This window comes from Rhipicephalus sanguineus, chromosome 2, assembly GCF_013339695.2.
Source record: "Rhipicephalus sanguineus isolate Rsan-2018 chromosome 2, BIME_Rsan_1.4, whole genome shotgun sequence".
NCBI lineage: Eukaryota > Metazoa > Arthropoda > Arachnida > Ixodida > Ixodidae > Rhipicephalus > Rhipicephalus sanguineus.
The window spans coordinates 216422684-216435651 of record NC_051177.1 but is presented as its reverse complement, the minus strand read 5'-3'; the positions used below and the strand labels follow the sequence as shown (position 1 = coordinate 216435651).

The window sequence follows — 12968 nt, the reverse complement described above, 5'->3', positions numbered from 1 at the left end:
ACAGAAGACAGCTGCCATTGCTGCCTTCGCGCCACCCGGCAGCAGGAAGGAAATAGGCCAATTTCTCAGTCTGTGCACTGTTACGACCAGGGATTAGCGGCATCCCACCGGTGTCACCAGTTTGTTACGACTCGGGTCCGGCGGGTCGCGTCAGTGGTAGCTGGCCTCCACCGAAGTGCCTGTTAGCCCATCTTTTGCAGAGAGGAAGGTGCTCGTACGAAAAGACAGAGGTTTATTTCCATCAGATCAAGAGGATAGAGAAGAGAGAGAGATTTTTACAACAAGCATTTGGCTTATAAAGCCCCAAGTCAACAACCCTGAGGCACTCAAAACTGGTATCCGCAGCTCCCGCCAATCCGGTGACTTGCCATCCCGGCATCCGGCCTCCAGAACAGAGGCAATGAGTCACACAATACACACACCACGCCCCAACGATCCCAAGGCGAGGATGAGATTCTGAAAGAGTAGGAGGGGGGGGGGGGAGTGTTGCTGACCTCGAGGGGGAGACGGACGGTGCCCCTGAACTCGCACATTCTTTCATGTCTGCGTTCGGAATAAGGAATGCAGAGGTTTGGTGGGAAACTCGAGGCAGGCGCTGTCCCATGCCGACTGCGCCCGGTAGAAAGAGTTGTCCGAGGCCTCCCCTTTGTTTCAGCCAGAACCCGTCTGCGGCTGCATTCCATGCCTGCCTGCCCACGCGGGCATAAGCTCCCGAAACATGCTCCGCTCCGTGCCTTCCTCCAAGCGCCGGCCTAAGGGGAAACCTTACGAGTAACAAGCGTGACCAACAGTAGCGCACATCATGGTGCCGGCCACATCGCATTCCAAAGCCGATCGTAACAGCACCTATTATGGGTGGTTTGCCAAGAACCTTTCCTGCATTGCCAGGTCACTAACTTATTTTACTAAGTTGAACGTGGAGTTCAGGTGAGAAACACCACATGTGGAAGCATTCTAAGAACTGAAGCGACGCCTGCAGTCACTGCCTATACTCGCACACTTTGACAAGGACGACGATACAGAAATCCACACCTACACAAACTGGATAGGACTCCGTGCTGTGCTTGTGCAAAGGACGGGAGGACTAGAAAGAGTCATTGCTTATGCAGGTCGGTCACTCTCGAAGGCAGAAGCGAATTATTCCACGATGGAAAAAGAGTGCCTTGCCATCATTTGGGCTACATCAAAGTTTCATCCCTACCTCTACGGGAGGTCACCATAAGCAACCACCATGGCATACTTAAAGGACCTTTCAGGCCACCTCGCATGCTGGAGTATCAGACTCAAGGAATTCGACATCACTGTGGTGTATCGGTCCGGACAAAGTACTCTGATGCCGAGTGGCTGTCCTATTCACCTGCTACCTTGAAGTGAGCAAGATGAAGACAGCTTTCTCAGAACTGTGAGCGCAGACGACTTCACTGAACAGCAACAAACCAACCCAGAACTGAGGAGCCGGTAGAATACTTGGAAGGCAGGACCACCGTTGTCCCTAAGGTATTTAAGCGAGGACTGGCATAGTTTTGCTTCCAAAACAGCGTTCTCATAGAGAAGAACTTTTTGCCAGTCTGAGCCAACTACCCTCTTGCGGTGGCTTTAGCAGTATGGCCAGAGATTCTACAGGCTCTGCATGACGACCTGACGGCTGGACACCTCGATTTTTTGCGCAAGCTAGCGAGGATACAAGTATTACTGGCTGTGCCTTACTACCGATGTTTCTCATTACATAAAGATATACCGAGACTGCCGGTGACTCAAGACACCGCCATGTCCAGCCAGGTTCCTACAACGGTCTGCCAACCGTTCCAGCAGATCGGAATAGACTTACTGGGTCCATTTCCAACTTGGATGTCAGGGAATAAATGGATCATTGTGGTCACAAACTACCCGACTTGCTACACCAAAATGAAAGCCCTGCCAAAAGGCACTGAAATTCTTCGTCGAGAGTATCCTGCTGCGTCAAGGCGCTCCAGATGACCAACAGAGGTACGGCGTTCATGGCTGACCTAGTGCTAGCGAATGCAGCCAGACAATTCCTCACTGGACAGCCGCCTCACCAAGTGTCTAAATAAAATTCTCACCGACATGCTGACAAAGTACATCAGTGTCTAACACAAGATTTGGGATGCCATCCTTCTGTATGTGACTTTTGCTTACAACACAGCCGTGGAAGAAACAACACACATAGCACTGTCAAGCTGGTTTACCGAAGGGGTCCAGCATCGACACTTAATGCCATGCTGCTGACCCTCAGTGATGAGGGCAATCTACACGTTGTAGTCTACCTTTAGCATGTCGAAGAAGCCAGACAACTTGCCCGTCTATACATCAAGAATCAGCAGACAACCGATGGGCATCGTTACAAGTGTTGACGATGCTTCATAGAATACCAGCCCAGCAAACCTGTGTTTGGGTCTGGATGGCAGTATGTTGGCACAGACTTAGCAAGAAGCTTGTTTGACGATACTTTGGGCCATACAAGGTACATCAACGTGCAGCGCTATGGGCTATAAAATTGTACCAGACAGCATTACTAACTCTCAGCGGTGCCACGCACAAGTGGAAGTCGTCCATGTCGTCCACATTAAGCCATTTTATGCGTGTTAAAGGGTTGATTTTCTCCCGCAAGATGCATCCCCTCAGTGTGTATTTTTTTTATTGCTGAAATAAATCCTTCAGACGAATCTATTGAACTCTTTCCGGCACAGTGGTCACCCCAGGTAACCGCCTTTTTTTCATATTTTTTCTCTTGAAGCATACCAGCCCCTTGTGTCAGATTTTGTATGGCACGTTTCTAAAGCTCTCAAATCCAGAATTGAAGAGCTGTACTCAGTCAGCACAGAGCACTGTGTCGCTGAAGTTGGTGGTCACCTAGAGGGACCACCGTGCATGAAGGGTCTTAGAAGGCTGGTAATATATTGTTTTTTTATTGGTGCTTAGAGGAGAAGTTTTGCGAAATACTTCAATGAGCCTTCAAGATTGAGATGGATGTGTGGTATATACAATGTCCTCGTGCTCCTGCAGGGAAAAAAGCACTGTTTTGCAGCCTTCCACCGAAGCTGACCGGTAGACCCTTACTGCAAGGTGGTCACCTCAGGTGACCGCCTCATATCTTTTGAACTAAACGTGCCAATTCTTTTTTTGCTTGTGAGAAAATCATTTTATCAAACAGAATTCACCATTTTTAGCATGAAACTCTGTTTCTTGCCAAAAATTAAATTCTGTGCATGAAAGAGTTAATTAAGAAAAAAAATTGTCTAAAATATTTTTGGGTGACCGTAAAGTGACAAAAAAGTCATTTGTGTTGTTACGTACACATGGTTTATTAGTGAATGACAGCAAGATAAATTCTAAAAAAACACCATATGACTGTTAAAAAATTGTCCGTTAAAGCAAACGTCTGTGTAGTTCACAGACGTACAAAAATAAGTGCATAAAGTGGCTTTAAATGGAAACACAAGGGAAGAAAAGCCACCTTTGATCCACTCAGCATCGTCTCACCACGCACGCTTTTGAGATGTCACTCGTTCATCAACATTTCAGTCTGAACTCATAAGTAACTCCTCGTATGACGGGCTGACACTTACTGAATCAGATTCTGATTGAGCAGTCAGACGGCAATTCGGAGGAATAGCCGCTACATGCACTTGCGGCAGAGAAGCCAGCGCGCACTTCCATTGCACAAGCAAACTGTGCGGGTGAGTGCACTGAAGAAAACTGTGTAGTTGTGAGTGCGTCCGGAAAGCAAAAACAAGTCCGAAACCTATAATAATCATTCGTCTTATTGCCAACGAGACGGAAGCAGTTTTTGCGAGTACCGAAACAGGAAATGCAACCACAGTGGCATAATTTGTGTCAGTCAGTGCCTGCACGGAAACAGGTGCAATCGCGTACCGAGGAGCCAGGGGCATAGCCAGAAATTTTTTCAGGGGGGGGGGGGGGCTTCAACCATACTTTATGTATGTTCGTGTGTGCATTTGTATGTGGCCTCAACCCCCCCCCTCCCTGGCTACGCCCCTGTGGGGAGCAATAAACAAAAGAGTAACAAATCGGTCACCTTTTGAAAGATTATAAACCAGAAAGCCCTCAGTTTTGCATGTGCAACAAGCGGGAACCGGCCGCAGAACGAAACCGAAACTAGCCGGCGCAGCGCTGTAGTAAAGCATAAAAAAAACGGAGAGACATCGGCACAATAAAAAAATTCAACGTATTCCTGCAGTGTGGCAGCACATGCCAAGCAAGAGAAATAATCGAAAAGTGCGCATGTTTTAAACATACATGAATGGCGACAAACATGTACGTCTGACCGTCTTGTGGCTGTTAGCGGATGACGTGTATGTACGTCTTTGACCCTCAGAGGGTTAATGAACCCGAGAACTCTAGTTTTGCTTGCTTTAGTGTTACTCTTTCTTTTCGCATGCACTTTTTCGCTTCAATGTTCTTTTTTAAATATTCGGACAATGCTTTTTCAGAGGGGGGCATTGCCATGCACGCTTCCTTTTCTATTATCATGTGACCGGCCGGATACATGTGTAACCATTGCTTGGTGCTAGCTGCATTGGAATGTCTGGCAACCTTTCTAATTAGTTTAGACTCTTCTTGTTAAATTGTGCACACAACATGAGTAGTCGAGTTTATTCTGGAATTAATGCGGCTTCCAGCAATAACGCTGGAATCTTTGCTATGACCTGAAGCAATGTAGCAAATTGGGCTAGTTGGAACATGATGGCCTGCGCAAACAAGGCAAGAGAAAGCGCCTGTGCTTTCTTCTGCCTCTTGTCTTGTATGCGCTTGCCGTCATGACTTTGCGATGACTGTACTCGCCACTATCGTTGTATTGTGAGTGTTGCGTTCTTGCGCAGCGAGTCTTACTTGATTTTCTGGGCACAAGTTTGGCAAATAAAGAGTTTCATTTTTAAGTGTCTGACTTCTGCCTTCTTCACAGTCACAAGCACGTGACACTGCTGTAGAATCAATCGCCACAGTTGAAGTGGTCAACCACTGCTGTTGTGACTGTGCAGGACTGGGACTTTCCGCACTTTGTGTGCGACCTGAACATCAAACTGCCTGGTTTGCATGCGGCCTCCTTCAAGTACCACATGTTCCAGAAGTATGTCCACTTGCCCGAGATTGTCTTCCACATTAGCGGTAAGTGCATTGCTGATCAAACGGGTTTGTGCCATATTCTGTTCGGGCCACATTTTTTATTTTAACGTTGCACCCCTTTATGCCATGTATCCGGCTGGAAAGTAACTAGTGCACGGCACGAAATGCTCACAATTGATTGTAATGATTACTTGGGCCTGCAGTTTCATGGTGCACTGAAAGCTTACAAGCGGGATGTGTCGAACCTAAAGACATATAGGTTCGGTATGCATTTGGGTTCAACGCCCTCTACATCACTCCATTTCTGTTCTGATTTGTAGAAATAAGAATTTTTAATGGTTCCCAAACTGGTTAGGCACAGTAAGCTTCATTTTCATCACATTAATTAGCACTGTGCTGCTAAATGCACTCAGCTGAGAGTTACGTTGTGCTCGTAAGTTCACCAGGACTTGGATTTTGCCATTTCCCATTTATCTCCTTTCCAATCGTGTTGTGCATGCCGAGGGCATGTCAGATTTTACACAGTGATCAATGTTTTTATGTAACTATCAGCCAAGTCCAGGGAAAACAGCTGCGGCACGGCCACTGTATGAGCACTGCACTGCATGGCAAGCATGTGTGGCCTTTCCACGTGCCCATCTCTGAGCCCTTCTCGTGTTTCTTTTTATTGCTAATCATGCTGAGCATGGGTGAAAGAACAGAAGAAACACCACCGCCCAAGCACTTGGTACAGATGGTTAACCAGTGAGGCAGAAGCGGCAACCCTTTGGTGGTTGTTCCAGTCAGAAGCCTTTCTGTGTGTTTGGGGAAAAAACGCTCGGGTACAAAAAATGCATGGGAGGAGATTTATTTGAGAATTAGTTATCTACAACCTGACCTGTCAGCCGTACTTGAGAATAGTATGCTAACACTCGAAGCAGTCGCCAAGGTTGAGGTGAGGATTTGCATTGCGTGTGTAGCTGCAGAAGATGGTTGCCCTTCTGTCAGTGCAGTACTTGTTGCCACTCACATTCTTGTATATGAAGTGTGGTGCTCAAGTGGAGTCCTCCTCGGCACTGAAATTATCATCTGCATCACTAAGCTTGCGTGAGTCCTGTCTATACAATGTACGTGCAGAAGACATCACCATCTGGTCAGCAATATGTGCTAACAGTTGCATGTGAAAATCTCAAATCTGTTTGAAAAAGTGCTGCCGTCAACTAAAGACGACAAAAACTGCAATTTGTAATTGAAAAAATTACACCATCTCCCACTAAAGGGGACCATGAGGCGATTCGAAGCCGGAGCACTTGCACGATCGCATTCCGTTGGCGTTCGTTGGGCATGCTACCGACCTCGCGTTGTGGAATGCGAAGAGGAACGCTACGCGTGTCGTGTCTTCCGTCTAGCCTGGCCGTTAATTCTCACAGGGCGAGCGGGGAATGCGGTCGACAGGTGAGTGAGGGGGGGGGGGGAGCATAGGAGAGGAGAGAGAAGGGGAGGGGACGCTCATGCAGTGGCGCTCATTGTGGCGTTCCGCAGGAGAGGGGGAGGGGTAGTGGAGAGGTGAGGGGGAGAGGAGGTGTGTGGAAAGGGTTTGCACATGCGCAGTAAGGGTGGTCACGCCGCACACCACCACCGAATTGAACTCCGCCAAAAGATGCTTCGCATCTAAAACAGTGCCTCGAGATGGCACTGAAATGGACAGAGGATGCGAGCAAGCGTGCATGTCTGGAGCCTCCTGACGTGTGACCGCAGCCGATAATTTAGCATGTCAGTGTGACCTCGACACATGACTGCAAAGGGCTAATATCCCGAGGGTTCATTAAAGTCTTTCTCAATTACTGGCTACGTCTGTCCAGAAAATTAGGTGGTGTTTTCCACCCGTGTATTCTGTTCTTCATTTTTAGTGGACCAGTGTTGAGTAGTGGGGCTTGCGCACTTTCTGTGACACAAACGTGCGAGGAGTTTTTGGGCACATCGGACGGACAAATTTTGGTTTTGCCTAGCCATATACACCATCGCTCTAATATATTTTTATTTATTTAATTCATTGTGTCCTTAGGGCCTGAGGGCATTACAGGGGGGCGTGGGGATACATAAACAATACGACATAAACTACAGGACAAAACAAGAAAAGTACATGACAATACATGGTTGCAAACACACAGCAAGGCAGTTATTTAGAATTGCAGTGGGACTGCATTAGAAAAGGGAGAAGAAGTTGCACAATAATAGGCATATATAGACGAGAAGAAGAAAAACGATTTTACGAAATATGACGTTATTTGTTGAAAAAGTGATGTCAGGGGAAAGGTGATTTCAGCTGACGCAAGTTCTGGGTGTGAATGAGTTGTGAAAACATTTTGTGTGACAAGATGGAATCCCAACTTTATTATGGTAATCAGTGCATGCTGACATGTATGATGGTCTTGTTAGTAATTTTTCTTTCATATATCTGTTCACGATAAACGGCAGCGCACACCGGGTTAACACAGATACACAAAACAGAGTTGAAGTTCAGCGCATGTGTCATCCTTTTTTTTTGTGTTTCGTGTATCTGTCTTAACCCGGTGTGCGCTGCCGTTTATCGTGAATATGACCAACCAACTAGCCCACAAGTACATTTTAAGCAAATATATCTGTTCTAGTAAAATTTATGAAAATGACATAATGAAGCTACTGACCTGCGATGAGAGAAAAGAGGAGCGGATAAACCTAATTTCATAGTAGTTACGCTACTTGTTCAGTGATAGAAAGTACGAAATGGCAGGCACGGTGTTGCACAGCTTCGAAATCAGTAATGAGTGAACCAGTGCCAGAGCTGCAGATAGATGCAGAGTATTCTAATTTCAAGAGTGCCAGTGTTTTATAGAGGAATAATTTTGGTGAACTGGATGAACGAGAGAAATTCCTGCGAGGATACCCAAGCACACGGTTGGCAGTATTTGTGACAGAATTAATGGAAGTTTTTCAGGATAGGTTAGAGGAAGTATGAACATATATGAACTCGTAGGATAACAAGCGAAACATTGTTACTATGGCAAGTAGAAAGTTCATTTGAATGATGAGAAATTCGCATATTCTTTCACTTATTATTTTTTAGTTTCATGTTCTAAATATTCCACCAATTTAGAATCTTGTTAGTGTGAGACTGAAGGTATAAGCCATCATTGGTGTCATTAATTTCACAGTAAATAACATGTTCATGAGCAAAGAGATTATTTGAAGAAGAAATGTTTATGTGGATGAGAAAGAGGAGGGGCCCAAGAAGAGACACCTTAGCCACGCCAGAGTGGACAAGCAAAGGATGCAAATCAAAGTTGTTCACTGTTACGAATTGTGAGGAGGGCCGATCAACTATGCTAGTACATTAGGGTCTATGTTAAGATTACGCAATTTAAGAAAGAGAAGTTCATGCGACGCTTTGCAAGAACCCCACGATGAAGGATGAAATGAAGGTGGAAACCGTGCTGGGTGACAAAGAAGGAATTTGATTCTGCTAGGGAGTGTATGACATGCTCCATGCTATAGCAGTACTAGTAGTTAGGGTTGTCATGGCAATCTTATGCAGAGGAACCACGCTCCCAACATTCCAATCATTGGGAATGCGACCTGTTTTCAAGCAGTTCAGTAAGGGTTATAGAACCTTGTAGACTTTGTAATTAATGTTTTTGGCACCACAGGAAGACGAAACTAAGATTTTCTATAATGCTCCGAATGCCTGATACGTCAAATAGGTCCATGGGAGGAGCATGAAAAACAGGGTAGTTGCAGAAGTTGTAAGTATTGTGGTAGTGTCTTTCTTTTTCCAAAATTGTTTAGGATTGTTGATCAGCATAGCAGGCAAAGTGTGGTTAAAGGACGAGTCCTTGGCATCTTTAATGCAGCTCTTTGTACTCGGCAGCCACGAGAAAGTAGGATCCTCATCGTTGCATGAAATTAATCAACCTTGTAGAGTGAAATAAATGCTTATTGCAGACTCTTTTTAAAGGATTATTAACCCTGTCACATCCCAAAAACCTGAGTGGCACAGCAAGATGCATCCTTATAAACAATGCCCAGTGAGTGTGAACAGAATGCCGTGAAAACTTTGTACAGGAAAAGAGCTACTTCACCGTTAACGGCGTTGAAGCCTCTGATGCGTTTAACTCGGTTTAGGTAGTTACGGACAGGAATTTGAACATCAGAATGCAGCAAGGAATGATCACTAAATCCAGGTAGATTCAAGACTGAAAAGATAAGGTGCACTACATTAGTTCTAAGGTCAGTGTTGTACACGTTCCTTTAAAAGAGGATCAAAAGCTCGTTCCTCATTCCTTCCTAATTTTGGAATGAGTTCCCGTTACAAGTTCCTTTAATGTGAAACGAATGCGTTCCAGTTACACTTCGAACATTGCAAAGTGTCGTTACTTTAACGTTACATTCGATTATATTAAGAAGAGAGCAAACAGTGCTAAACACGGGACGGAGAAGAAGAACGACAAACACAAGCGCTGATGTCTCCGTTCCGTGTTTAGCGCTGTTTGCTCTCTTCTTAATCATGTACCAACCAGCCCAGTTAAGCGCACTCCTGCGATTATTTAAATTGAAATGTTTGTTGGATAATAGTACTAATCGCACACTGTTTTCTTGGTACGTTTTCTTGGTACGTTTCACTAGCAAGGGCTCTGTGAGCCCTTGCTAGTGAAAGCTTTATGTATGCTGTGAAGACAAGGTCGACGTCGTGGTTTATTCCTCTTAAGTCCTTTTAACCTCTTATATAGGTGACCGTTACCATGTTATTAAGGCGGAAGCCTTAGATGCATTGTCAAACGCGAAAATTGACCGTCAGTGTCCCGCGTCGGCGGCATCAACATGAGTGGTACAAAAAATGTGACAGCATCGCTTTGCACTGCCTCCGTGATCGGTGGGATCGGTTAATCGGCTGTCGAGCGATGCGATCGTGCGAGTGTCGTTGGGCATGGTCGACACGGCACGCACAGCTACGGAGATATTCCGTACTTCGGGGACACGAGTCCGATGTATTGCAGCATGGCACACATGTGTCCGGACTTCTGCAACGCCATTCAGTTTTCCTTGCGCGTGGACTCAAACGCATCGTTGCGCGTGGATTCCTTACTTCTGCGACACAATCTAGTCCGATATCTTAATTGTACGGTGCATACAGCAAAAGAACGCGTCCCGACTTCTGCAACATGCGGGGTCCGTTCATGCCGCTCATTAAAACGGCCGATGTCGCACAGGCACTTTCGAAATGCACAGCGGATGACACAGAAACCTTACGAAAAAGCTAGAACCACAGGAGCAAATGTATCCACCAAATTTGGTGGCAGTCTGGCAACATTGACCCCTGAGTCTGGCAACAGACTTTTAAGGCACCAAATGGAACCCTGCCCAAAAGAGCAGGGTTCACATTTACGGTTTTACTTCAAGGATAACAAACATCACGACGCATGGCTGATAAAGCTAGCTTAGAAAGAGGCAATGAGCCCAAGTCCTGCGCACGTGTTTGCAGCAAGCGCTTCCGAGAAGGCGATTTTGTATGCAGACTAGAAACGAAAGTGTTAATCTGGTGAGCAACAGTGAGTTCACACGTGGCACCTCCCTCTTCACGTGAAGACGCCCACACCTTGAAGTCTTCTCAAAAATTACTTCAGGGATGTCATTCCTCATAGTCAACCCCATCCTACATACGCTGATCGGGGAAAACGTCGTGGGGAATACACAGAGAAAAATGAGGAGGGGTGACGCAATTTGATGGAAGAAAGCAGTCTGGGAACGAATTTCTGATTTGAAAAAGACAAGATAGAAACCTTGCAGAAAAGCCCATACTTAGTTTTTTTTTGTCATTTCATCATTTTGTACCGACATCTGCCCATGAAAGCTCGCCTTAAGCTTGGAGGCTGACATGTCGGATGAGTTGGTAAAGAGCTTCTCAATCGAAACCCTTAAAGGGACACTAAAGAGCACAATAATTTTTCTCGCATTAGTAGAGTAGTCTTCCACGATACCAAAAACACCATGCTTGCTGCGAGAAGACGCTTAATAAGCGAGAAAACACGAAAAAACAAAATACAGGTGGCGACGCCACCTTGGAATTCCCACACCATTTGCCGTGACGTCACATATTTTTGACGGCGCCTGCTTGGGCTTACATAGTTTCTAATCGGTTAAATCGAAGTACATTGTCCTCTGAGGGGGGCAGAGACTTGACATAACAAGTTTGGGGAAATTTCGTCGAGCCAGTGGCGCCAAAATACGTTAAACGCTCTTTGAATTTTTTACGAATTACAAAGTTCGGCGTGAAATTTAAAAATGAAACTTTGAACTTGGTTTTCTCCTCTAATAATAAACCTATGGTGGTGAAGTAAACTACACAAGAGTTCTCCGAGCACAATTTATCAATCTAAACGAATTCATTGTTTCTCTTCAGTGTCCCTTAAAGCAACAAGACCGTGGGCAGCGCTTCCCTTTTCGATTTTCACGTACACTTATTACGTGTGGAAGAACCAAGGTGGTTTTGGCCAAACCAGAAGAAAACGAACATTTCAAGTGATAAGTTCCGTGGCGAAGCTAGAAGGAGGTTTGGGAGGTTCAACCTCCCACTGCTCCGATATTATTACATTTTTGTATATGTATATATATGCACACACATTCAAAAACATGCCAGATCACACATAAAGGGAAGTCAGAACCCTAGAAAAAAAAAAACCCGCATTTCCCCGAAGGGGAGTATGAGGAAGTGCGAAGCACGGGCTGATGTTATGAGGCGGCGCGCACGACTAAACTGCAGAGCCGAGCGAAGGAGACGGCAGCGAGAGAGCACGCGCCAGCCGACCCACGGAGGTCTGGCCGTTTTTAAGTGCAAAGCACTTTCACTGATGATGATGATCTGTCTTCCGAACTCGTTCCAAAGAACCCGCAACGCGTTCAACTTGTTGGCGGCGTTGCGCACGCCCGAGATGGGGCTCAGGTTGTTGTCGAACCACAGTCGATCGCACACCGCGCAGCTATATCCGAAGCTGCGGTCCAGGAAGTCTCGCTTGAAGCGCGCGTCCGGCCAATCGAATTCGAGGGCCCGTGCTCGCTCGCGCATCGCGCGTCCCCGCGCCAGATCGGCTTCGGGGTACTCGGCTCGCTTCGCACGCTTTCGTTCGGCGTCTCGCCGCCGGCCTGAATCACCACAGTCAATGCGCGGGGCGCGCGCAGCCACGGAGCGGAGGGCGGAGCGCGCGCAGTCACGTGGGGCGTGACGTCGCTGCGCCGTTGCTACAGACGCTCCTCTCCTCTGCTCGCGCCGTTGCTATGGGACGGCGGACACAGGGTCGCTTATAAAGTGCATTCGCACTTAAAAAAGCTTTTGTCTACGACCCTGGATAGGTACGTTTATGGTTAAAATAATGCTTATGTGGAAATAGGCTTACACCGACCTTTTTGTCTTATTGCTTTTCATGGGCTTGGATATGAGAAAAAAAAGAAGGGAGAGAAGGAGAGGCATTCCGAAATCGTGGCGCAGAGACGTGCTCATGCAAGGGCTACAGAATGCAGCGCAAGCCTTCACCTCCTCGAAAACAATTCCAAGACAGAAGATACGCTGGACCAGACAAAAAAAGGCAGTGCTGCTTATGCAGACAAAGCGCCGACAAATTGCCACAGGCTTCCAGAAGATTTTGTTTCGTTTGTTCAAGGAAAGGAGCCCCATTTAACTAGTCAAAGGAGTCTAGCCTCACGGGTGGTACCAGGGGAGAAGAAGGCAAGGAAGGGGGTGTAGGAATAGTGTGGGGGCATGCCCCCGTTGGTTTTGAACCTGTAGGGGCGACCTTACCACGAGGCACGAGGCGCTAGCGCCCCGTTTGTCCTCAGGAATTCCCCGAGCGCAT

The 12968-nt window shown here is 46.6% G+C and overlaps 1 protein-coding gene across 2 annotated transcripts in view; it reads left to right on the top strand.

Annotated features, from left to right (window-relative positions):
* LOC119384080 (transmembrane protein 117) overlaps positions 1–12968 on the top strand; it is a 77400-nt gene that overhangs the window by 42294 nt on the left and 22138 nt on the right. For both annotated transcript variants that reach the window (XM_037652364.2, XM_049412759.1), the window contains one exon: positions 5022–5148. In XM_037652364.2, the coding sequence (XP_037508292.1) occupies positions 5022–5148 (127 nt within the window). The remainder of the gene's footprint in view (positions 1–5021; positions 5149–12968) is intronic.